The sequence below is a fragment of the Ylistrum balloti genome, unplaced genomic scaffold (assembly GCF_031769215.1).
Source record: "Ylistrum balloti isolate Yb309-2 unplaced genomic scaffold, AGI_CSIRO_Ybal_v1 Utg369916, whole genome shotgun sequence".
NCBI lineage: Eukaryota > Metazoa > Mollusca > Bivalvia > Pectinida > Pectinidae > Ylistrum > Ylistrum balloti.
The window spans coordinates 1,977,063-2,004,339 of record NW_026782036.1 but is presented as its reverse complement, the minus strand read 5'-3'; the positions used below and the strand labels follow the sequence as shown (position 1 = coordinate 2,004,339).

The 27,277-nt window shown below is 33.2% G+C and overlaps 1 protein-coding gene across 2 annotated transcripts in view; it reads right to left on the bottom strand.

Moving 5' to 3' along the window:
• Positions 1 to 439: 439 nt before the first annotated feature.
• LOC132546845 (integrator complex subunit 8-like) overlaps positions 440 to 27,277 on the bottom strand; it is a 31,404-nt gene continuing 4,566 nt past the window's right edge. Inside the window, exons 3-26 of one of the 2 annotated variants that reach the window (XM_060210572.1) lie at positions 23,376 to 23,481; positions 22,269 to 22,478; positions 21,302 to 21,362; positions 20,728 to 20,901; positions 20,160 to 20,252; positions 19,520 to 19,672; positions 18,907 to 19,004; positions 17,896 to 18,028; positions 17,393 to 17,457; positions 16,918 to 17,111; positions 15,099 to 15,125; positions 10,719 to 10,966; positions 10,311 to 10,518; positions 9,717 to 9,826; positions 8,302 to 8,386; positions 7,723 to 7,856; positions 7,065 to 7,124; positions 6,455 to 6,516; positions 5,554 to 5,672; positions 4,864 to 4,967; positions 4,606 to 4,656; positions 3,725 to 3,863; positions 3,155 to 3,198; positions 440 to 2,812 (exon numbers count right to left, since the gene is read on the bottom strand). In XM_060210572.1, coding sequence (XP_060066555.1) covers positions 2,696 to 2,812; positions 3,155 to 3,198; positions 3,725 to 3,863; positions 4,606 to 4,656; positions 4,864 to 4,967; positions 5,554 to 5,672; positions 6,455 to 6,516; positions 7,065 to 7,124; positions 7,723 to 7,856; positions 8,302 to 8,386; positions 9,717 to 9,826; positions 10,311 to 10,518; positions 10,719 to 10,966; positions 15,099 to 15,125; positions 16,918 to 17,111; positions 17,393 to 17,457; positions 17,896 to 18,028; positions 18,907 to 19,004; positions 19,520 to 19,672; positions 20,160 to 20,252; positions 20,728 to 20,901; positions 21,302 to 21,362; positions 22,269 to 22,478; positions 23,376 to 23,481 — 2,795 coding nt within the window. In that variant the 3' untranslated portion in view covers positions 440 to 2,695. The remainder of the gene's footprint in view (positions 2,813 to 3,154; positions 3,199 to 3,724; positions 3,864 to 4,605; positions 4,657 to 4,863; positions 4,968 to 5,553; positions 5,673 to 6,454; positions 6,517 to 7,064; positions 7,125 to 7,722; positions 7,857 to 8,301; positions 8,387 to 9,716; positions 9,827 to 10,310; positions 10,519 to 10,718; positions 10,967 to 15,098; positions 15,126 to 16,917; positions 17,112 to 17,392; positions 17,458 to 17,895; positions 18,029 to 18,906; positions 19,005 to 19,519; positions 19,673 to 20,159; positions 20,253 to 20,727; positions 20,902 to 21,301; positions 21,363 to 22,268; positions 22,479 to 23,375; positions 23,482 to 27,277) is intronic. The other variant, XM_060210573.1, reaches the window with a different exon arrangement.

The following is a 27,277-nucleotide window of genomic DNA, read 5'->3' as shown; positions in this document are numbered from 1 at the left end:
TTGGGAGAAAGGGTATCAATCCTGTAAAAACTGCAGGTCTCCTATGACGGAGGGGTGGGGCCCAATATAAGAAAGACAGTAAATTCTTTAAAATCATACTCCTATGTGGGTCTTGGCATGCTTAGGAGGGAGGGGGCTAGTTGGGGGAAATGTTTGTTCTTGAAAATCCTTCTTCCTTATAAGGATATTGTCAAAGTTTGGCCTGAAGCAATTTTTTACCAATAGTGAATCTGACTTCTATTTGACCACAAAACCGGGACCTAGTATGGATATTATTTGAGAAATTATTTGTCATATTTAAAATTCTTTGTTAAATGACTGAATAGCTGAACTACCCAGGTGAGCAATACAGGCCCATTGGGCCTCTTGTATCATAGCAAATAATTTGTGATAAGCAACATTGATGAACATGACAAAGACGTTTGAAACAAATGTTTATTTTCTATTGTGAAAAATATACAAAATAATATACATACACAAACACCATTCACATTTTCAATATTTGATTTTCCTTCCAAGAAAATATCAAAAATAACAAATGATGATTCTTTTAAACTTAACAATCGGCTCCCTACTGGTAATAATGTGATGATTATCACAACCTGTACACAGTAAAGTATGAACACTATTTAGTATGATGTTGTACAAATTAATGTATATATGATACCTAGTAATATCTAGAGAAAAAAAGGAAGAAAAAGGATATTCTGAATTTTGAATTGTTGTTTTAGCAAGAGACATTGCAGTTCAAGATATTCGATACTCCAGAGGTTACAATCACTTTCCCTCCCTGTACCCTGGATACTCCAGGGGTTAAGATCACTTCCCCTCTCTGTACCCTCAATACTCCAGGGTTTACAATCACTATTGTTCTCCGCCCACCTAGATACTCGAGAGATTACAATCACTTTCCCTCTCTGTACCCTCCAAACTCCAGGTTTTACAATCACTTTCGCTCTCTGACCCTCTGTATTAACCATAATTGAAATAATTATGATAACTGATTCATTTTTACTTTACTATCATGGTATTTTCATTTCTAGTGTTATAAATGTGCTCAATGTACAACATATTCAACACACAGAAGATAGACATTTTACTCCCACAAAACCGTGACAAAATATTTCCAGAAATCTAAGATTTTTGAATAAATCTACAGTATGACTGAAATAGAGCTTAGGAAAATAAATATTACATGTACAACAGCACTTTGCAAATATGTTCCATTTGCACCAGAAAACAATAATTGTATATAAAAAACAAAAAGGCCTTCACCTGTTGGTTGGAGTCAGCAGTTTCAATAATTTTAGTTACAGCACGATAACTGACAAGTATTTGTTATGTATATGGTATGAAGCAAGACATTGCGTACAACAGATAAAATGTCCATAAAACCTAGAAATTACAATATTTCTCACACAGTACTCATGATCAGACTGGAGTGTTGTTGATACGAACATGGATTAGTGACTGACACAAGCAAGCTGTGGCAATTATAATATTGACAAAAACAAACAAAAAAACCCTGGGATTTGGTATTTTGACATAAGCAAACCATATGATTTGGGAGTGAACAAACCCTACAAAACTACAAAACAAAAGCAAAAAGAAAAAAAAATTGATAAAATTTAATGAATTGTGTTTTCACAAGTGTTACCTGAATTATACAATGTTTGATAACAGAACTTGAAAATTATTGCAGGAGTTATAGTAAAAAACATCTTTTTTTTCCCCCGAAAAAAAAAAAAAAAAATGGAACAAAGCGATTCAAATCCTTTTGTTATGGTTTATGTTGTAAACCCCATGATGTAACTGTACATCAACATTCATACTTTTAAGTCTTTTAATACTTACACTCCACGAATCTCATTTAAAATGTTGATGCTGATAAAAATGTAGACTCTGTTCTCGTCCTACATCATTGTGAGACAATAACTTATTTTGATTATTGAGTTTGGATGTTGGTAGGTTTGGTAAGTGATTGACAATACTAAAATATGTTTGAAGTCAACTATTAGAGAATTGTGAATACAAATTGAAACTTAATATTATCCAAACTTACATGTTAAATGTCACCTGTAAAATTTTGACAGAAATGGTACAGAGCCTCCTAACTTGAGTTGAATAAGAATAAGTGTTAAAAATACACCAGGCCATAAATTCACCACTTTTGATGAATAAAGAACATATAGCATTACAGAAGAATAGGCAAAGACCAATCAGAGGCCTGTTCATTTATACAGAAAAACTGGTTCTTCTTTTTTCACACATAACTATCCCAGAATAAATGCTGGCGAGCCTGCAGATGCAAATGCAGGCAATGCATCAGAGGAACAGTGTTAAACATAGAGGTTTATCAAGTGTTACAGACAGCCGGAAAGACATTGCATCAGAGGAACAGTGTTAAACGTAAAGGTTTATCAAGTGTTACAGACAGCCGGAAGGACATTGCAGACAATCAATGCTGTCACTTTACAAGAAAATCAATCATTTGGAGAGCTCTGTATAGGTTAGAAATATCAATAAATTTCTTCTTTGAATTGGCAGACAGCAAATATGAATATTGATATAAGTAAACTGTTTCTTATATATAGAGTTCGGACATCCGCTTCCTAAAATGTATTGTTTTTGTCTTTAAATCAGAAGAGCTGGTAGTGTGTATGGTGAATATTAGTGTCTCTAGCCAAGACATACATCAGAGGTATTGTTTGGCTAGGGAGCGAAGGAACTTCCGTTTCCTCATCTGTACAGCTCTCTGTACAATATCCTCGGGGTTGTTACTGTTCAGGTCAATCTGGCTGAGTGCCTTCATCTAAAATATAGAAAGGACCACTTAAAATGAGGGGAAAGAAAACTTACTGCAATGAACATTCTAACATCTAAAAAAATAAACATTTTCACACTCAAAGAATTTAAGTTTCTATTTCTCAGATTTCACCGCTGTTCTATATCCATGACTTTTGAAAGAATTTTAAGTAAATCTATTGAACTATCATAATTCACCACACCATGTGTCTATGAAATATATTTTCTGAACTGCCACGAGAATTGAGCCCAATGAGAATATATGATTCTACAATATCTCATCAATATTGAAATGATGAAATGAAAATTCTTGATTAATAATTGAAGATGATTTTGTTACTCTACTTACTGCTGCCTGTCTTTTCTCCACCTCTCCCCTTCTTGTGTGCAGATCTTGACTGAGTTAAGGTTAAAAGGTCATTGAAATGCTTATCTGAAGGTCGTAGAAAGGTCACATTATTTCACAAGAGATAAAATATTTGGATAGTTCTATTTCCTCATCTGAAAAATATCTAAAATATGAATAAAAATATTCTCAGAATAAGATATCAACTTTGTGACAGGCAGACATGGGTACCAATACAACACATAAAATGATGACAGTAAAAATAGCAGTTACAGCAACATCCAACAAGTCAAGAGCAATGTTCATCATATCTCACTAGTGGTAGATTGAGATACTGATTTTAAAAGATTTTAAAATTTTCTTGGGGTAGGTGACATTCAAAATAGCAAGAGTGATAAAATACATGGAGAGTTTCTTTAAGAAAATTTAGTTGCTAAGTATAAGAACGGGATTGGGGATGTAGTCCAGAAGTCTGTTTGTTGGTTGATCTACTAAGGTGACAAGATTGCATTTTTTTCAAAATTTTTTTAGAACAAAAGTCGGTTTGTATTACAAATATCAATGTAAGGATACGGACAAGGAATTCCAGTATGCTGACGTCCCAGACACATGGATAGTAGGAGTCCATCGCATCGTAAACATTCTTCTCCTGAAGGCCCTTAAAGGCCGTAGTGTAGTCAACCTCATCTAAGAACTGACACAGCACCGCAACCTATAAAATACACACAATACACTTCAGGGTGTATGGTACATTATGTAAACTTGTTTAGAGACAGTATTAACAATGCCTTGTCAGAGGTATTCAGTTAACAAAAGGTCTTTTACTAATTACATGTGTGACTTGCCTAAAAATAAGACATGTAAAAAAGTTGTGGAGCATGCATGATTCAAATAGTGGGCAAGAAAAAGTCAAGGAGATGGAAAACCTGTAACCAAGCAACAGATTTACCATGAATGGAGAAATATGTGTCAGTCCTAAGTAACTTAAATCAAATATGCATTTAATGAAATATTTTGTGTAACAGAAAGGCTAACTTTGAGGTTAAAATTTACTCTGGGGATTTGTAAATGTTGCAAATGAAAATATAGAAATTATCATGATTAGAGAACACAAGGAAATGCCTACAAGACATGAATGTACCCACTCCTATGCATTAAGTATCGTTTGATGAATTTGCAAAAAATTGTCACATGTGACATTTGACCCCTTAACCCTGACCAATGACAATCTTAATATGATTAGGTAGGCATAGAACTTGATGTTATGGGGTAAATACAAACCAAATCTATAGGGACATTCTCAAGATAACATAGCTTAGAAATTGGATGGGATGGGACAGACATGGGTAACATCACATGGCCCATCATAACAACGAAGGGGCTTTGAAAGCTGAGAGCTGCTAATCTACAGGAGATTATGACTTTTGATCAGTCAGATTGGACATGAACATTACCTGGGTATGACACTGAAGGTAAGAACAGCACTTGACCATCCTCCTGTATACCTTTAATTCAAGAAAAAAACTTCTCATTTAAACATACATCGTAACAAATTTATCATAAATATCCATCAAGATAAAATACACATTAACAGAGTTGATAAGGGGAGGTAAGCTCGTGTTCCTATCAAAACTATTCATTTTAGAAAAATGAATTGGCATCACAATACAAGGAGAGATAACTCTGTATTTCTCTATAACTTGTAATGATACCTGGTCATCGTAGATACTTTTGGGTACAGCACTGGAGAAGAAGTCAGAGGCTACCACTCCAGCCTCCATATAGTACTTCATAGCAGGAGAGAACTGGTTGTTAGCTGGAACAAAGTAAAAAAAAACCATCTAGTATATTTTATCCATTATGTTTTGCTAGGTTAAACTCCCAGACAATAGTCAAGGTCATTTTGTAGCAGGGTCCCCTTCAAGTAAGTGGTAGAAACCTCACTGAACAACATACTGAAGGCCTCATGCACGCCATCTAGATCAATTGGTGCCATGAGTCTTGTGCAAGGTCCATTTCTCAGCTTCCTCAGAAACATGAACTGTCACAGATGGCATGCATTGATCCACATACCTTGCCACATACTGTCCTACCAAATGAGCTATCATGGCCCATTTAACTACTTTAAGTCCAGTTTAAGCATCTAATCTTTTTATTATAGACCTCTTCTTCCTTAATGATAACTTAGATGTTTACAAGTTGAACATGTATATCTTCATATGGTAGCAAAAAGAAAACTATACAATATGCTCTGACACAGCTTAGAAATTTGAAACATTCCCCCCCACCCAAAAATAACCAAATCAGATGCTTGCCTTATGCTATCAGCACATTAGTACAATGTACCAATGAAATTGACTCAAAATTTATAACAATTAGAATCAGTAGTCTACTGTACGTACCGAAGTGTATGTCTGCCTGTGTACGGAGCCAGGAAGGTTGAGCAGGGTTGACTCTTAGGACATGCTGCATCAGCACTGATAGGGCCTCTTCTACAGCGTCACCGTTCACCAACGATGAACTGATTCATGAAAAAAGATTAATTCAAAGCCTGACTTTTTAAACATTTTGTTTCCTAAAATAATGACATAAGATTTATCTAATTATAGTCCCCCCCCTCTCCACCCCATTTTTACAGTTGTGTGGCCATCAAATCCGAACTGCAACAAATCCATTTTGTCAGTAAATCACTTTTCCATCAGTTCTAACAGGCAATTATCTCCAATTCCTGACAATTTTTCACAATTTTACAGTACTATAATGTTAATGAATTAATGTTTTAGTTGAGGAGGAAAGAATACAATGGAACAGCCCACTAATGGGTAACAATGAACCTATGTTGATACCATTCTTTTCCTGTCACCATTTGGGATAAAACCAAACTTTCGTAAAATTTTAGCTACAAGAATATATGTGTGACAGGGTGAGGGTATGGAGGAAGAGATAAGAAGGCCGAGTGGTCCCCACACACAGTGCTCGGCACAATGACAGACAAGTCTAAAGATACAGCAGGATGAACAAAGTGGTTGTGAAAATATCTCACACATCAGGCTGCGAAAACAACACACAGCAGTCAAAGCTAACCAGTTCTTGGTTGGGCCACTTCTGAGGTGGAACGACCTACTAATGATGGGACTGACCAGTATTAATTATTTCAATGTATTTAAGGTAAGTATTATAAAGTGTATATATGTTAGGAATCAACCCAATAATCCAAAAAGAATTTCTTTTACCAATTTATGGGTCTTTACTGGTACTAATTGTTCAAAATGAAAACGTGACATATGTTATTCATCAACTTACTTGCTAAGTGTAGTAGGCCATAGGGCTATGTAGTCACTGGAAATTTCACAGGATATATCATCCTGTAACAAAAACATCTTTTTTCTGGAAAAGTCAAATTAAATGAAAAAAAAAAAAAAAAAAAGGATGAAAAAAAGAAAATCTAAAAAAAAAGACAAAAAAAACTGAACAAAAAATATATTAATATTTAAAACAATGTCAGAAATTGTTTGCTGTTAAGCACATATGAATACATGCACCAATATCTTGTTCCCAAATCTGAGGACATCTTCAACTATGGAAATGGAGAGTGATCAAACTTGATACTGAAGGATATGATAACAATAGAAACCATCACCTGTAACTTAAGTTGAACATTTCTAGTTTCAATATACGTATATCCTTAATTTGTCAAAGTTTCTGCACCCGATATTATGTTTGTTCTGGTATTGATGAAATCTTTTGATATAGACAATATTTCTTTAAAAAATTGTGAACTAATATTCAGTTATTCAATAAGAAGTATAAACTAGACTTACATCGAGGAAAGGCCTACCTATAAGCTATCATACAAGTTATTTTGATGTGGGACCCTAAAACTCCCCAAAAAGTAACCAACATCATGACTTACCCTCAAAATATTGTAGTACTTGGTAATCACAGATATCAGTACAGACAGAATGCTTGTTTCCTGTGGAGAAATACAAGATTATCATCTGTAATCATGATTATAATGTTGCTAATTCTGGCATCATTAACATTAATATTTCTCTGTCAGAAACAGCATGTTTTACAAACAATGTCAAATTATTTCTAAAAGAGTTTTACATATCAACAAAATTGAGGACTTGCAATGATTTTATCAATGTTTGAAATGTGGCGAAAACCCTTCAACATAATTCCATTTCTAAATATCCAATAGCCATGAAAGACGGCTTACTGCACAAACATTAATTCTTGTGAGTTTTTATTTTCACTCATTATGTGGGCTTTCTTTCTCCTAAAGTCCAAATGTCCACCAATTAATAAACTTGACATAATTTTTCAGACATCAGAGGATTTCACAGGTCCTATTTATCAACAAAGTTAAGTGCCAGAAAAATGATTAATTGTTTGAAAAGTCGAGAAATTTGAGTCCCATGAAAATATGATTCACAGTATTTATGAGAGCACCACCTATAACTTTGTCATTTTCATGTTTGCAAATATGCATTTGATTTAATAGTACAAGGTATATTTTAAATTTTATCCTAATGAACCTGAAAAATCATCACAAATTTTTGCTGCACCTTGACTTTTTTGAGGAACTCTATGAAGGCGTCCTTTGTAACACAGGCATAATTAGGCTCTCTATGAATAGCACTGTTCCTTGCGGCACTGTTCCCTCGGTTTTGTTGGGTACTTGTTGTAAATATATGTCTCACTGCAACAGATATAGACCATTTCTCATTTTACCGAGATGGCAAACAATCATGGAAACAGTACTTGGTTAGACTGATATAAAAGATAAAATGGAGACATTCTCATGGCATATTTCTTTTTTGGGTAATGTCAAATGCATATAAACAATGAGGAATCTTCAGTCAATCAAAGTTCTGTTATATCATAATACAAATGGGTCTGCAATAAATGTTTGATTAGCCTTATCATACTGCTGATAACAGGGTAGCTAAGTAATGAATATCAAGTCCGCCTAAACCTATTATCTCATTGAAACATTCTCAGAACCAATTCAAATACAGGTATCTGTACAATTTAGGCCAAACAAAACAAAATATCTTGATTATGTATGTCAAGTAAATCTAATATGTAATGAATGCTTACCATTCTATTTAACACAGGAATTGGACACTTTAAACTGTACTTACGAGCTTCCCACAAATCTCGGCCTGGCTTTCTGGCATTCTTAATGGAAGGTAGTTCTTTACATACACAGGAAAACAGACGACACAGCTGGAAACAGTCATTTAAAACCAATATCAGACATTTTAAGATCAAACAGATGTTCTTATAATTTTCAAAATTGAGTACATTTTACATTCAAGTCCTGTCATTGACAAATGTACTGTATCAGTATTTTGCAAAAGTTATACATTTTGAATAATATTAAAAGGAAACAAGTTCCTATCTTTTGCTTGAGAATAGTGAGCGATCCACTTTAAAAACTAATGATTTTACAGAAAAAGACATGACCATGACCAACCTGAATCTGATTCAGATGTCGTACTTGTTGTTATGATAACTATAGTGTAAATATATATCTGTTCTGAGATTTCTGACAATGACTTGGAACAGGTTGTGATGGGATATGACATGAATCAACAGATGGATAGTGGTAACAATCTGAGAACTCAATATGGCCAATGCCAGAGGACTGAGAACTCAATATGACTAATGCCAGAGGACTGAGAACTCAATATGACTAATGCCAGATGACTGAGAACTCAATATGACTAATGCCAGAGGACTGAGAATTAAATATGACTAATGCCAGAGGACTGAGAACTCAATATGACTAATGCCAGATGACTGAGAACTCAATATGACTAATGCCAGAGGATTGAGAACTCAATATGACTAATGTCAGAGGATTAAGAACTCAATATGACCAATGACAGAGGACTGAGAACTCAATATGACCAATGACAGAAGATTGAGAACTCAATATGACCAATGACAGAAGATTGAGAACTCAATATGACCAATGACAGAAGATTGAGAACTCAATATGACCAATGACAGAAGATTGAGAACTCAATATGACTAATGCCAGAGGACTGAGAACTCAATATGACCAATGACAGAAGATTGAGAACTCAACATGACCAATGTCAGGGGATTAAGAACTCAATATGACCAATGTCAGAGGACTGAGAACTCAATTTGACCACTGCCTGAGTACTGACCTCAATATGACCACTGCCTGAGTACTGACATCAATGTGCCCACTGCCTGAGTACTGAGCTCAATATGACCACTGCCTGAGTACTGACCTCAATGTGACCACTGCCTGAGTACTGACCTCAATGTGACCACTGCCTGAGTACTGACATCAATGTGCCCACTGCCTGAGTACTGAGCTCAATTTGACCACTGCCTGAGTACTGACCTCAATGTGACCACTGCCTGAGTACTGACCTCAATTTGACCACTGCCTGAGTACTGACCTCAATGTGACCACTGCCTGAGTACTGACATCAATGTGCCCACTGCCTGAGTACTGAGCCCAATATGACCACTGCCTGAGTTCTGATCTAAATTTGACAACTGCCTGAGTACTGACCTCAATGTGACCACTGCCTGAGTTGTCCATGTTGGCTAAGTAATTCCAGTCCCTGATGTTCATTAGGAAGGCAGCACAGTGCTCCAGCACTAAGCGACTTGGTTGTACATCTGTAAAGTATGAATAGATCTAATGCAAAATATAATAAATATTGTGTCTCCACATCCTCTGTACATTATGCTCTGTCCATCTAATAAAACATCTCAATAATAGTGATCAATGCCATAACTATTAGTTATGCCATTCATCCTCTCTTCATGTTTTCACTTTCACTATATATACTGTAAACTCTCAGTGGATAATACAAACAAAAGATTTCCAACGAACAAAATCAAAGCTGCAATTTCTCAAAGATCCTGTTCCATAAAATTATTCAAAAACATAATCATATTAAGTATTAACCCATTTGTCAATATCCCGAACAGAGTTTTCTTTAGTGATTGGTAGTTTCAGCTTTTTAAACACTTTGCATAATTTGGAGTGAATGACTGAAAGTTCAAACTCAAATTTATTTTCACAAGCATAATTTGGAATAATTCAAAGAGGTTTCAAGGATATTCACTTTTGATTGCACAGCCTGAAATTTGCCCTTACCTTGGCCAAGTCGTACACAGGTGATACAAGTCTTGGTTTTCTTGACCAGATCTTGTAGTGAGGTTTGGTCTGCTAGAGTCTCAGACAGGAAGTATTGTTGAAGATCAGCCAGCAGGATGTGCCATCGCACATGCTTGGACAGTGTATAGGACATTTCTGCTACCACATTGTCGGCCACATACAGCAGCTGTCGTGCTCGCTCATAAATCTGAAAGTGATGGGAACATTAGTGTGTTAAAACATCGACCTTTATCTATATGCAGTAAACCTGCATAAAAAGGTCAGTATAAATATGTACTGTAGTTTAAAAGTTTTGCTTAAACCAATGTCGAAACTGTATGGCGTGAAAATGTGCTGACAAATTTGAAGGAAAGTTGCTGTTTTATTTCCTCCAGCGACAAGACCTACCCTGACATCCATGCAGTGATTGGCCTTGCCAATAAGGAGATAAACATATGCCTGGTCTTCACTTTGCTGGAGGTTCATAATGATGTGGTGCATGTCTCGAGGCACCTTCCACTTCTCATTTAGAGACATGATGTATGCAGGCGATCGGTTATACTTCTGACAGAGTTCCGCTATGAGGCGTCGCATCACATCTGGGTCATACATATACATCAACTGGTGTTCCGCATTACCTAAGTTTACCGACGTATCTACAAAGATGGTGCCAGACAAACAAACAATATAAATACATGTTTTACAATATATATTAAATTCATAATACAACAAGAAATGGTTTGCCACACTAAGTCCTACAGCTATTTTTCAATGTTCTAAATAGGCACTAATATTAGAGCTCTATATCTACTCATAGGTATGTTTGTTTGCAGGGTTCATTGCCCTGTCAACAGCAAGGGTTATTTCGAGACTGAGTGTTCTTGTAGCTGTTGGGTGTTTCATTGAACGTACTGCAGGAGGCATGCCGCAAGCCAACCATGCATTGAATTTTAGCTTCCAGTGAGTCTTTTCATCAGATTGTCTCCAAAATACAAAATTTAAACTAATACAGTGAACAGATTAAGTATTGAGCATAGTGCTTATGGTTTCAATGTTTCGTTAAACAATGTTATCTAGTCATTTAAAAATAAATGGTAGTAAAATATATATAAAATATTCTGATAATAGTACCGTTGTGTGCTCTAAATCGCTTAGATTTAATACATACAATTCCTTACCCACTGTTATGATAAATACATCATTCTTGTTAAGTTAGATCTTGTACATAATTGATACAGAGGTTCCAACACCATGTAGACTATATCATATACATGTACGGGATTGAGAAGTGAAGAAAAAAGTGCTGTTGTGTGAAAGTGAAATATGTATCCAACATTCTACATTTGTTTAATTACATTATTTATTTTCCGTGATGCAGCTTTCATTTTGATTGTCAGGTTTTGTCCTCCAATAGGCTATGATTACTTATCAAAATTTTGTTTTATATTCATCCCTAAGATGTAATTTGGGTCAACGTTGTAGTATCTACATTAAGATCTTTGTGTCTCTATCATATACACTGGAGAACTACATCTCTGCATGGGGAATAAAAACCTGCCAATAACAGATAGATAACAGGGGAAGTAACTCTGTGTAAAACTGTATACACAGAATTAATGGCATTTATTAGGTCCACATTCACTAGCTAACAATCAAGGAGGCAATTATCACTCAGATGTGTAGGCAAAGATCTAGAAACCAAAGTTTTATACAAAATAAATATGGATAGAAGCTAAAAGTTGTTCTTCATAATTTTGACTACCATATTATATTGAATATGGTATGTCTGCCTGCAAAACTCTTGTCATTTATAACCACCGTAAATGCAATTATAACAAGAGGGTCCAATGCTTATATTATATTTCTATGTACACATATTACACTGAAATAAGTAATTTATCACCAAAATCATTATCCATCGAAGGAAAGACATTTTGATTGTATACCATTGCTGTTTCTATGCTGATAATAATGATGTAAAAAGAGTGACCAGTTGGACGTCATTTATGGTACTATAAATTAAAACTTCTCTCTGGTAAGTTAATATAGTAGCACTGTCACACGTATGTAAATGTATTCTGATGAATATTCATTAAGCAACTGCAAATCAAAAAGCAGATCTAGAAGACAGTAGTCCCCAACACTGCCACCACTTGAAGCTGCTTGAAGAAAATTAACAGCACTAAATTTCCTACTGAAGTATACTGTTAATGGCAGGTAAAAACTGGACTTTCGGAAGCAGGCTTAAAATGTTGGTCATGATTTTAATGTCAGTTCCGTACTGCTGCTGTAAAAATATTCAAAATTCAATGGCTCCGATCTAGATTTACACCTGTGTCATCTCTGCACATTGGAGTATGGTCATCACAATGAGGATTCCTTACACACAATCTTGATACAATCTGGAAATGGTTTCAGAAATTTCCATCTTGATAAATCTTTGATAAAGACAAAGAGCACCAAGGCAGCTCTGAGTTTAAATTTATCATCTTTATACAGCATGGGTGTCAGTGTCTTTATAATCATGAAAATATCAGCAAATTCCAAGGGATTTGGTTTTTTTTCAAAAGGACATCAACAGAATGTCAAATCTTATAATGACATACTCCATAGGTGCAGAAATGATATACTTAGATCTTTGATTTCAAAGATTTCTAAAAACTATATATAGCTAGAGCCTTCTACTTTGACAAACTGAACACTTTCTAAGTAGTTTTTTAATTTATCATGAATCCACTACTTGAACAAACAGCCCATCTTTTAACAGACAGAACATATTCTAAATAGTCATCTTTTTATCTGTCAATATGACCACAGGATCACTATTCAGACAAACAGAAAATACTAAATCCTTCTCTGATTAATTAACAAGGAAACATTGATTATAATGAAATAGAAGCATCACCAATCAAGCCCTCAACCAGGGTTCCATGAAGCTTGTCATTATAGCTATTGTATATACCAGCAGAATGACAGAAATGTATTATTACAAGAAAAAAAATTGCATTCATGTTATATACATGTAGTAGATGTGTTTCCATTTCATATATAAACAAACTTAAAGAAACAAATCAGAGTACATTGGTTTATCTTTTCCTTTTCTGCATTTTTTCCAGCATTTGGTCATACTTTATTAACACTAAAATTTAGCATTAAATATAACCTAAGTACATCAAACATTTACTGCAGAGTCTTTTAAAAGTGTTTTAAATGTAGCTCAGATCTGACATGAACATTTTCAGTGAGGTTGATTTATTACCACTATACCCCAATTCCATTAGAAAATTGTACTCTAATACTCGAAAGGAACAATTTATGTCAACAACTCAATTATGCTCAACTTCATCACATCAACTTTTGCGAACTCAACTTCATCATACCAACTCCTGTATACCCATCTTCATTACGTCAACTCCTGTATACTCAACTTCATCATACCAACTCCTGTATACTCAACTTCATCATACCAACTCATGTATACTCAACTTCCCCACACTAACTCCTGTATACTCAACTTCATCATACCAACTCCTGTATACTCAACTTCCTTACATCAACTCCTGTATACTCAACTTCATCATACCAACTCCTGTATACTCAACTTCATCATACCAACTCCTGTATACTCAACTTCATCATACCAACTCCTGTATACTCAATTTCATCATACCAACTCCTGTATACTCAACTTCATCATACCAACTCCTGTATACTCAACTTCATCATACCAACTCCTGTATACTCAACTTCATCATACCAACTCCTGTATACTCAACTTCATCATACCAAATCATGTATACTCAACTTCATCATACCAACTCCTGTATACTCAACTTCATCATACCAACTCCTGTATACTCAACTTCATCATACCAACTCATGTATAAAAACTTCCCCACACCAACTCCTGTATACTCAACTTCATCATACCAACTCCTGTATACTCAACTTCATCACATCAACTCCTGTATACTCAACTTCATCACATCAACTCCTGTATACTCAACTTCATCATACCAACTCCTGTATACTCAACTTCCTCTCGACAACTCCTGTATACTCAACTTCATCATACCAACTCCTGTATACTCAACTTCCTCTCGACAACTCCTGTATACTCAACTTCATCATACCAACTCCTGTATACTCAACTTCCTCTCGACAACTCCTGTATACTCAACTTCATCATACCAACTCCTGTATACTCAACTTCCTCTCGACAACTCCTGTATACTCAACATCTTCAAAACATGTAAAACCTGAATACTTCACTTCCTCAACACACTAAACTGATTATTGGTTAGCTACAAGGTAATCACATCATAAATATATTTCAATCAGTCAAACCTTCCACTTCCCTACCTTTTTATGTTTAATCAATATCAAAAAGACTTTTTTAAACATACTCTCTGCAATGTAACATTCTATTTTTAACTCTTGTTTTTAAATGGTGAAAATATCACATACCTAATATGGATACAAACTAAAAACAAATCTCATATGTGTAGTGGTTCATCTCATCTTAAATGAGATATTGCAGTTTTGACAACAAATAGAAAAATTTGTGTATGACAAAATAAACCTGTTATGTATATGCTATTTATAATTATGCTTGTAAGTAAGACAAGTTATTACAATAATAATTATCCGATTAAATATGGAATCCCTGTAATATTAGTGACAATGACACTGTGATGTGATTTCCACGTCATGCTAATATTCCAGTTAGGAGGGTTAAGGCTGTTAGCGACTAGGACAGCATGTTGAACGTAACAATGGCACACTTACCGGTCCCCTCTGACAAGAAAGAAACACCTGCATAGGCACAAAGTGTTAAGAACAGTTAGAATCTGAGGTCCTGTTTGTGCTTAATTGGCACATGATTACTAAAGGTTACTGTGGGGATCAAGATTAACACAAAATTGTACAACATCAGAAAAATAAAACCTGTTTGTTTAACAGTAATAACTAATGAAATGAAATAGTAGAATGTCTGAAATATATTTGCATTTCTGTACAAATAAGAAATAATATACAGTGTACATAATGATGAAATAGTTCATGACTGCTATATGTAATATATACTTATGAATAAGTTATGATTGATGAAAAATAAAAATTCATTTTCTTTTGCATCAAACAATTAATTGAAATAAGGATTAAAGTATTATAATTATCATAATTGAATTGTATTATTTAGCATGTTAATTACAAAAATGAATTCATTTTAGAAAATAATTTCCTTTTCCGAAAAAATTCTTTTCAAAGGCTTCTCCAACACTTTAAGAATCCACCATATTGGTTTTAAGACAATGAATATGATCACCATCACGACTAACCCACATATCCGATGACAGATTTTATCATAATTTATATCAAGTCGATTGAAAACCAACATAGAACAATTAAAGAATTAGGGTATTTAAATATCATTATGGAAGACTGGAAGGCAATTTTTCCTGATAGTTTTTTTAGATCATGAAAAATATGCTTCACATAAAAAAAATCATCAATTTAAATTGCCTTCCATTCCGATTGTTTAATCATGTCCTAGGTCTGTATTCATATGTGAAACCATTTATTTACTATTCAGTATTATCTCATTAGTCTCAGCAATGTTGATTCAACTTTCTAAAATCCAATATACATTTTTTTTTGTGCACAGACAGGTCTTGGAGCTTAAAAATGAACTTGACCTTAAATCTATTGAAAATCACTGAAATACATAATTACAATAATGATCACCAAAGGAAGAACTTCCTCTTCAAACCTGAGCATTATTTTTAAAATCAGAAATGTATCCTGAATACAGATCTAGGGTGCAACATTTAAACTTTTAAGTAAATGTAAAAACAAATTCCCATCACCTCATTTAATCTTTAGTAAAATCAGATATTTTTGTGGAATTTAAACTTCATGATCTATTTTTTATTATTATTTTCAAATTTCTGTTTAATTGGCTCTTAAATTTGTGGATAAAAAGAACTATCAAAATCCACTAAATTCTAATAATAATGTTATCTACCATGAAAATAAAACCTCCACAAAAATTCATTATTTACAGTAAAGTCTAACAACAAACTATGATCAAACATTATATATCAAAATCAATGAGTAACACATCCATACTGATACTATAGAAATACTAATATTTTTTATTAGTGAACATATTTTGATACCCTTGCAGATAAAACTGCATCTTATGTGCTAAATGAAGGTTTTAAGTATATCTACTGAGAATGAAAGAGCTGGTGTGTGAAATTCTTACTCTGTTTAAACCATAAATGTTAACAAAGAATCACACTAAGCTCAAATTATTTAGAATTTAAGAAAAAGAGAGTGGAATTTAATGATTGATATTATATATATTGATATGTTTTCCAACATAAAATCATTGCACTTCACTGCCATGGCCTGAATACTTTATAAAATATCTCACTAATTCTTGCAGTGACAAGTTTGGTTTGATTTTATACATGTTTAAGTCCATTTAATTGCCATGCATATTTAATGGGAAAGAAAACATGTCCAATACCCCAACCAATAATAAAAAATCTTAAAAAACATCAACGTTTCAGTGACAGCTCAAATGTTTCTGCTGACTTACCTCGACTTCCCGGATAACTAGAACAGGTGGTTGTGACATCATCGTCAATCATTTGACTGTAACCATTGCTGTTGTCTTCATCGGCCAATAGAGCCATCTCCGACAACTCTTGTTTAGTGAAGTTGTCTGATAAAGGTGCAGTCATTACCATTGTGTTGAACTTTGACCCTGCAGGTGACAGATCCATAAGATGCCTACAAAATACAACAGAAAGTGTGTGAGTGAGAATTAATGTCCTGGAAAATACAAGAGTGTGTGAGAGAGAATTTAATTCATGGAAAATACAAGAGTGTGTGCGAGAGAATTTAATTCATGGAAAATACAACAGAGGTGAGGTGGGGGAAAGGAGAGGATATTCTATATCTGTATTATATGAAGAAGTAGGAAATAAATCCAATTTATTTACTGAAGAGTCAGATACATAAAAGCTCAGCATAGACCCAATCAATATTGTTCTGTAATAAATGTTTATTACCAGATAAAGCACTTGAGATTATTCTTCTGTGCATAGGAAGCACCCATCAAGGCCTTGGTTATCACCTGTGAAAAGGAAAACAATAACTTTGAACCCAAACATCTCAAAAAAACCTTCTTTGAATTTTTTAAATAATGATTACAATATTCCTATCATACCTTTATTGAAAACATCTAAATCTTTTAACTTGGAATCAATATTTGAAAGTAATCTTCCATGACTTTGGACAAATTATTAAAACATAAATTTTTTCAGCAGTGATATTGATTTAATGTTATTCACAGTTAGCCTTTGAAGTGACAAAACCTAGATTGTGTCCATATTTACATAGTATGACATTTATCTTCTGTAAGAATTTCTAAATAGTGTAATAGTTGTTTGTCTGCCAAAAAGAAACATTTATTAGGTTTACAAACCAGAATCCAAGAGTACTGAACATTATTGAACCATTAACTTTTAGCTAGACTTTGTTTCTATCTTCAAATAAGTAAAATGTGTCCCACCATAAGTAGAAAATCGACCGTGTTTTCCTCGGCTTCCTCCAGAACATCAGCCAGTAGAGAGACGAGAGCTTTTCCCTCCATTACACCCCGCACCACATTACAAATCCCAACCTGGACATAAAGGCCGTTGAAGCTGAGGATATAAAGATAAGGAATCTAAAACATTAAATTTTACAAAATTTATTTCATAAACTTGTTAAATGTTTCACAATTTTCTTCAATTAGAGTTAAGTATTTGCTCTGCAACAGGACATTAAAAAGAGTTAGTGTAATCAATATTCTAACAGGCTAAATTTGGTGAATGGTCAAAACCAGAATATCTAATTTCAGCCAGGTGATATATTTCCTATTTAGAGCAGAACTAAAAAAATCATGAAATTATTCCTCAATTTTAATTTGGTTGTTCAAAATTAGCAATGCAATTTTAAATCAAACAAGCAAAAAATTGTACACTGGCTAAAATACCTTGATGTACAGTAGATTAGTAAAAAAGGAATTTTTTCACTAAAATCCTTTTGGTGGTTGATCTGCTTTAACTACAGAAGGCAAAAATGATAACATCTATTTACTACAACAAATATTTCTCAGTTTAAAAACCAGCTGGTGAATTGTAAAATACCATGACAGAAAGAAATCAAAATACTGTAAGATCTTAAATTTCAGTGGAGCACAAATTTTGGATTTAAATGAAAAAAAAACTGGGGAGAATTAGGTTTCATTTGTTATCAAGATCCTTTTAAATAACCTAATATTGAAAATTCACATCATTTTCACATTCAGTCTCCATATTCATGGCCATATTCAAGGATAAAAAATATGTACAAATCAAGGTAAATAAAAAAAAAATAGACAATTTTACAGTGTATGAGCATTTTTACCTGTACAAATTTCAATTTTGAAGAAGTGTTCTGTATAAAAATACAACTATAAATTGAATACTACCTATATTATATTTTTTTTTCTTTACTTATTTTTGTGGCTGAAGATCTGAAAACTAAGACTGAATTGTACCTGTCACCCTTGTCTGCGATGTCTGCCTCCACATCACTGCGATAAGATGTGCTTAGTTCTTGTTTCATGTTGTCTGCCAGAAGTACCTCCACTATGTCCTGTAAGAAATTGAATACTGTAAGTTATATCATACTAACTAAATATTAAGAAAAAATGGTTAAGGCTGTAATGGTTTTTCATTCACATGTTTTGAATATTCAGAGTCCTAGAAAAAATAATGGCTATATATTTTGATGAAATCTGGAAAGGGATTAAAGTTTCCTTAATATAATTAACATTTCAGCTTATAAATTTTTCACAATTTTATCAAATTCTTGAAAAATCTCTAAAAAATTAAAGCTTTTGAAATAAAAGAAATAGTGCTTTTTTATATTTCACCTTTACTGCATACGCTTCAATTTTAATTTTAGTTTCTAGTATATGACAATTTTGTATTTTGTTACTTCAACTAATAACAAAACGGAAGATACCAGAACCAAAACATCTTTACAGCAGAATAGTAATGGTCATTGAAAGAAAAATTTCAGATTTGTAGCATTCTTCATTTAATGTTTTTCAAGTTTTTTCTGGTGGAACACATATTTCCATCATGCCAGACTTTTTTTTCGCTTACTGTGTATTGGTTTTTCTTGCTATTTTCGGCCTGTTCATACAGACTGTCTGGCTTAACTTCCTGGTTTTCTGTCACACTTCTGAGACTGTGACACCCTGTCATGTAACCTCTTAGTCTTGTCTCGTCTATATTACAGTAAACTGGTGATGTTAACTGTAATTATAGGAGAAAATTAGCATAAACAATGAAATTTACACCTGGGGATTTACAATCTGGGGAAGATTTAAATTAAATATGAGGAAGCCATTTGCATGCATAAATCTCAACCATGTGTATGAAATTGTGATATATTTCTTAAATAGATATTGAAAAATAAATCAAAATATGCAAAGGTATATTGGCTATGAAAATAATTCCTGTTTGTACAGTTTTCCTGCTGAAATCCTAACAAACCCCTTTTTTCAAATATAACAACATTTACAGTAAGTAATTGTTTCATGTCAAGATAAAACATCTTTAAATGAAATAAGACTTCAAATGACTGATTTTACTTAATATATTTGCAAAATGATAAATAACAGAAAGTCAGACACGTCTTCATACACAAAAAACAAATTATAACAGATATGGCTAAACGTATGTAAATGCTGTTTTTCATTTTATTATATCATTAGTTTTGATTAAGTACCAGTTTACTTACATGGTCAAATAATTCTGTACATCTCTTGAACATAACATATGCATGACTATAACCCTTTTCATAAAAGTAGAAGTTCCCTATATCATAAAATATCTGCAACAAACAAAATGAAGACATTGTCATATTTCATTAACAATTCATCAATAAAAAATACCTGAAAAATAATTGAACATTCCAATTATCAAGAAAATAATCAGTTTTTCCATTCAAAACCTGTTAATCCAAAGTTGTATTGACAGAATTGTATAAAATAGTTGGTTTACAAAACACAAATTTTCCATTAAAAAAAAAAAGAAAAAAAAAAACAGTAATTCTTAAATTTCAACCAAAGCACTTCACATATTATTTTCAATATTGCTAGAAAATACTCTTTTTGAAACTGAAATCCTGAAATTCTGAAGAAAAAAAAAACAAAATTGTTTTCATTGTTTTTTCTTATTTTCTCAAAGTCCTTTACTTGTAAGTAATAAAATATGATCAAAAGAAAATATCAAATACCTCCACTCTTCTGCTGCAAACAGGAGACTGAAATATCTAATAAACTACTACTAACAGCAGAGAAACCCACCTGACAATTATACTCGTCTGGCGTGATGGAGAGAGATGTGTCCCAGTCATACTGCGGCTCGTCTGTGTGTTCATCAGGAATTCGGAAGCTATTGGCTGTTGGCATCTTGATGGTCTTTCCACAGTGGACACACTTTTCTAGGTTAGCCACTGACGTAGCTGTCCTCTCTTTTAGCTACAATAGAAAGTAGTTAGAGAGTCTCGCCATACATAATACTTTTTAACATACACATTCTTCACTGTATTCTTTTCCTTTATAACATTAATCTAATTCTGAAATGTTTTTGATGTTGTTGAAAAAGAAACTAGCTAAAGATATTAATACAAGAGATTCTAACACCTACATAAGTAACATCTTGATCTTAAATTCACATCAAAGGTAAAATGATTAAGTGACAATATACAGCTGTGACTGTATGAATTACATATGATTATGTAAATGTGTGATTTGTCTGTTCTCTGTTCTAATTGAAGTTTTATTTTGTGTGACTAACTTTAAGCCAAATTAAAGCACACAAATATGTCCATCCCCTCCTTCTATAGATATGCTATAATGAGGCTTTAATGATACTTACTGTCCTAATCAGGTTTTCATTGGCTGCTGCTAAAGCCATTGTAGGATCAGGCTGACCTTGTCTGTAAAGTAGGAAAACAGGTGGATATTATCATCAAATTATAAGTCCCACCTTGATCCCATGGTATCAAATGGGAATGTAATATTAACTGTAATTGTCTTCTAAAATTCTGAATTTGATTGCAGAAAAAAAACACATGTAAAAGTGGAAAATTAGCAAAGCTTCTTGGATTGAAATTCAACATTGATATTTCATGAAATTTTAACGACAAGTTTATATACAATTTTGTGTCATCTTTGGTTATTTTCGTATCTATGTTTGATTTTCAATAAACATTTCAGCCAGTTTCATAACGGTATCCTTAACATTATACAAGACTCATCAGACCTCGAGAGAGTTATCTACTAGTCATAGAAAAAGACATTATAGATATTATAAACATTATTGTATAATGTATCACAGACATGTCAATTCTCATGTAAGCAAATTCATTTGAGAGACGACAATAAACTTTGTTCAAACAGTGCTGTTTCTAGGGGCTCTGTGGAGCTGAATATGGGCCCCATTCCCAACTGGATTTATTTGAGTCATTATATGGCCAAATTCTCAAAATATTACCATATTTTCAGGATTGTAAGCCAAAACATTTTTTCCCGTGGGTCAGGCATGAAGATTATACATTAGTGTGGTAATTTACTCTTTAAAAATTTAAGTGCACCAGGGGTCATTCTATGTGAGAAAGTAGCGGTAACTGGGGAAAACCCATCTGGTTGTGCGGGTGGCCCCAATACCTTATCAGGTTCATTCCGGGAATCGAACCCCAGATGCCCAGGTGAAAGCTGTTACACTTGTACCAAACGACCACTCAAGATGATATAAAACGACAGTTTTCCAAATGAGTAGAAGCCCTGTTAAGTAATATAAACACTTGCTTTGGAAGCTGTATTAGGAAGGGGAGATAACTTACACTTGTAGAAACGACCTGACAGGACGTGCAGGAAAACTGTCCTTGACAACGGCAAGAAGACACCAGCGATAATAGAGCTGTAGTGCAAAAACTGCCTGATCAGAAATCTCCTCATACTCCATCACAGACCCACTGACTGTGTCCACATCCTGGTGTAGTGTGATCTTCAACAACTCATTCAGAAGTGCATGCAGCATCACCAGGGGCACGCTTTGTAAGGAAAAAAATATTACCAAAAATATAGGATACAATATTGAACTTCTCTTCAATGATAGGATTTACGTTAGAGAATATTTGCACTAATTAAGGTAGTTAATAAATTATCTTTTATTTTTCTAGCATTATTGCCCTGTCAACAGCCAGGGTTATTTTGAAATAGGTTTCCTTGTAGTAGCTGGTGGCTAACTAAATGATTGGACATGACCATATTAACACAGATTATTTTATTTCTCAGCTTCATAAGAAACACAAACTGCCATGGCTATGGGTAGAGAGTGTTGAACCACACACATCAGGCGTTTTACTAAGCAGTCTCAGACCTCCGTCCAATGCTCTTGTAACAGAGCTATCACAGCTTCCTTTAATTCATTCAAACTATCACAATTGTATAATTTCATATATTAGTTAGAAATGTCAAATTGTGACTATCATACTGTTTATATATAATTTTAGATATATTTTTGCAAATTTCTGTACCTCTTAAACCGTTTCAAAATTTACTTTTTTTAATGCCAATGTACAGGGTCATTGGGTAATTAAGAACAATAATTTGATTGGTATTTACTCAAATTATTTTACTGGCATCATATCTAGTTATTGATTGGTTTGTTGAAACTGTTTTGTCTCCACAACTCCTCCCATGTCCAGGTATCATATCCTGGACAATTGCATTGTTCTGACGACGTGGGCAGACAACCTGCATTCCCCTCTTAGTGGGATGAAACCGTTTGTAGCAGTGGTCATTTCATTATGCTAGTTTTAGAAGATGGCTCCCAGGTCTAACAGTGCCTTATTCTAACTCTAGCATTTGAAATAATTAAATTTAATAATTTAGTTATCAAATATTTTTTCCACTTAAAATATTCTGTCCTCTGTGAACTGACAAACCTTTTCAGGAGCAATGTGAGATTCCAGTTGAGGTAGGCTGTAACTTTCAGTGCTAACAACTTGAGAGCTGTGACCTTCTTCAATTCTTTTATTTGTGGTTTTGTTTCTGAAATAGAGTATCAAAATCATAAAGCCTAGAATAACATCAATAATATGATAAACAGACAGTAACATGTAATACATTGTGGATAATGCATGAGTTTCCATTTATATGAGATTTATAAAAACTCATTGCAAATTTTTTACTTTATTTCACCAGAGGCTTGTTAAAATGAAAAATTCTGAGAGTTGCATTTTATTCCTTAATCTCAAATGCAAAACATGTAAGAATATCAAATTTGATGCAATTTGTTAGCTGATGTTATTGACATTAATGAGGAAAAATAAATGTTGTAAAAACTACAATTTTCGGCATGATTTTAAATTGATTCCAGATTTTAGATGGATTCCAAACATTACTCAGACCTCTAATGTGTTTCAATATTCAAACTAACAGCAGAATTCTATCAACAACAATTCAAAGAAAGGTAAAAATAAAAGGATTTTCAAAATAAAAAATGCTGTGTTTATCAACCAATATGCACAAAGGGTTAACACATTTCCTCAAACTCGAGTTTCTGGACGGGCTTATTAAAAGTATTGTGTATCCAATAAGATGCTTTTTGTTATAATTCAAGAAGCTAATTGTCCTAATTGTCCTGTAGATGCCCTGTTCGAGCAAAATCAATTGACACTACTATTAAATAAATACCAACTTGTTGCAATTCAACTACCCTTAGCTTGTCCCTATTCTTAAATGCCCTATATAAGAAAGTATCAAAAACAATCAACATCACGATGTTACTCTACATCTGGATCTATAAAATTATATAATTTGTATCTAACAATATTGATCTCATAATGCTTGCTTAATTCTCTTAGGAAGTGTATATTTCATTTCAACTTATCTTTTATCAATAACAGCTACCAGGTACTTAATGGTGAATTACATACACAGCAAAACTTCATACTAACATCGTGTAAAATTCTATCAAAAGAAGATGAAAGAAAACAAGATACTTTGAACAATTCTAAATTTCAGGTTGCATGTATTAGTTTGATGCTATTAACAGCTGTTTACTACACTTATATAGGAACTCTCCTGTTTCTTCAGCCTATGGTCTATACCAACTTAACTACTTAAATCCAGTTAACAACTGCATACATTTCTTGTTATGAATAGAACCACATGGTATATGAATGGTAAATGTTTGTCATGGGAAACGATTACAGGGTGATCACCAGGAGAGAAAAATGTCCATTATACTAGACTCAATAAATCACGATTGTGAATAAATACAATGAATAAATTTGTCTGTTGAATTTTAACTGTTCATATTGTATAGTATATTTATACACATTCAGTTAGGGAAATGGTCCCTAGATTTACAGATCATCAAAGATGTCTCTAGATCAATGTATAACATTATGTAGGTATATTTGCAGAGGACAAACACATTTTATTCCCTTTCATTTATCATTTTTTGAGGGATTACTCAAAAGAAAGGAGATTCAAATTCCTCTAGGTCTAAGTTCTTTATATTGTTATACTGTTTTCTAGCTCAATTCTAATCAACATTTTCTATCACATGTATGAGAGAAATTTCCTCTTCCACTAAATGTGGAATGTGTTGGGACACCCTGAGACCAAATACATTCTTTGTTACCTGTTCCACTAACCCTTTATCTTTTTTGCCTATACCCTAGCGTTTTCCTAGGTAACTTGCAAGGAAGAAATGAAGGACTACTAGGTATAAGTAACACATATAGCACATTTTTTCTTTGCTTTTTAAACTTTCACCTACTAATCTATCCTACACGTAATTGCTTCAGACATGTAACAGGAAACACCTGTAATTATTTTTACCTTAGAGTCCATAATTACTTCATCTCATTACACAAATCACATATTTTGGTCCTTTCTATCTTCAGACATTTTATTAATCAAGCCATTTAATGTACTCATACAGTGATTTTGGGATTCTTTTATTTGAGTCATGGACTCATGATTTTCTTGTGGATCTTGCTTAAATTTTTATATTCCACAACATTTCTTAGTATTGGGACATCACAATTTCAGAATTGATGTTCTAAACTCACCCCACCCCCCCCCCCAAAAAAAAAAAAAAAATTACTACCTACAGTGAAATTGAATCTAGGTAGAAAATGAAGTACTGTTTGTATTGCTAAACTTGTGTCTGTAATTTTTTTACACATAATGCTGAATGTTATGGACGCATCTGATCATACAAGATAAATATGGTAACTGATCAATCCCTTTTAACCACCTTCAAGGTTGTTGTAAAATATAATACCCTTTATTGTCTCCAGATTTGTTGTGGACTGTTTTTTGATCAGCACAAAAATCATAACACAAAGCCATACAAGTGTTCAATAACAGTGATATAAATAGCATGTGCCTATGTCAGACAGCAAGCAATCCTTGAGACCTGAACTAGAACCAAAAGGTTAAATTAGCACTGACAGATCTGATAACATTTGTGACCGACCAGACACAGAGGTATATATGCTGACCTCCCTCAAAACAACACTTTGGTACTCATGAAGTGTTATACAACAAAAGACTTGATGAGAATCTACTGGTAGGAATTCTTCATTATAACAAATGTTTTTAAAAATTCTGATGATCATCATAATTTCTGTAGGATTTGATTACTGTTGTTTTAACAATAATTAATTTAAAGTCCTTAGAAATTATTTATAGAACAAAATATTCAATGTCTATTGACATCACTATTTAACAGATTGTAACAAATTTATCAAGTGTGAAGGCTCATCATTATTTACTTAACAATGGCAAAGTGGGTCTCTAGACTAGGTTTTCAACTTAAACACAAATTTTTTTCAAGGCAAAGGATGAAAATCCTTTCTACAACAGGAAGCACTACATATGTGAACTTTGGCGATGAAATTTGAATTTTGTTTGCAATTGCAATCAAATGATATAATTTTTTGTCCTTAACCAAGTCAATAAAGATTCCCTGATTACAAAGTTTTCTAGCCAGGACTTTCAATTCATGAATTCAATTCAATTTTATTCTGTAAGTAACTTATTGGATACATAAGATTTTTTACAAATGTTATATAACAAAGGAAACATTCAACGGTCATGCCTATACCATCATCATCAGCTTGTTGAAAACATATATTTAACAAAGGATATTACATAATATGCATTCAAGAATAGTTGTGCATATATCACCATAGTCAACTAATGTATACATCAACAACAACAAATACAGTGTTATTAATGTAACAAGAAATGACTACAATATATATTGGACATAATCTTATAATTTACACACTGACTAGTTAATATAGATATGAGGTAAGATAAGTATTATCTCAATTATGGTCGTACTTTATTGGCCTCAAATATATATTTAGCTAGTTTATGAAGATCATTTATATCATCGACAATTAGCAATTGTATATGATTATAGATTCACCAATAAAATGGTGTTAAATATTTCATTCTAAATTTTGTTAATTCCTTCATATAAAAGAAAAATGATATTCATCTTCTGTGTCTAAATTACAACTCAGGCAAAGGATTTTGGTATATTATTATATCTGACAATTTTTCTGTTCTATCTGTTTTAATGGCCAAATTATGTGCAAAGAGCAAAGTTTCGATAATCAAATTTTATATCTTATAGGAATGAACTTTGCCAAATAATATTGCAGAGTAAAATTATTTGTAATATGCTTATATAGAGTACATTTAGATGAGGACTCCAGTAATCCTCTCAGGTGTTGCTGACTTTGGTCAGAAACTCTTTGCTTGATCAAATATGAAATACTTTTATAATCATAAGCTTAGTGATTTGTCCATACATCTC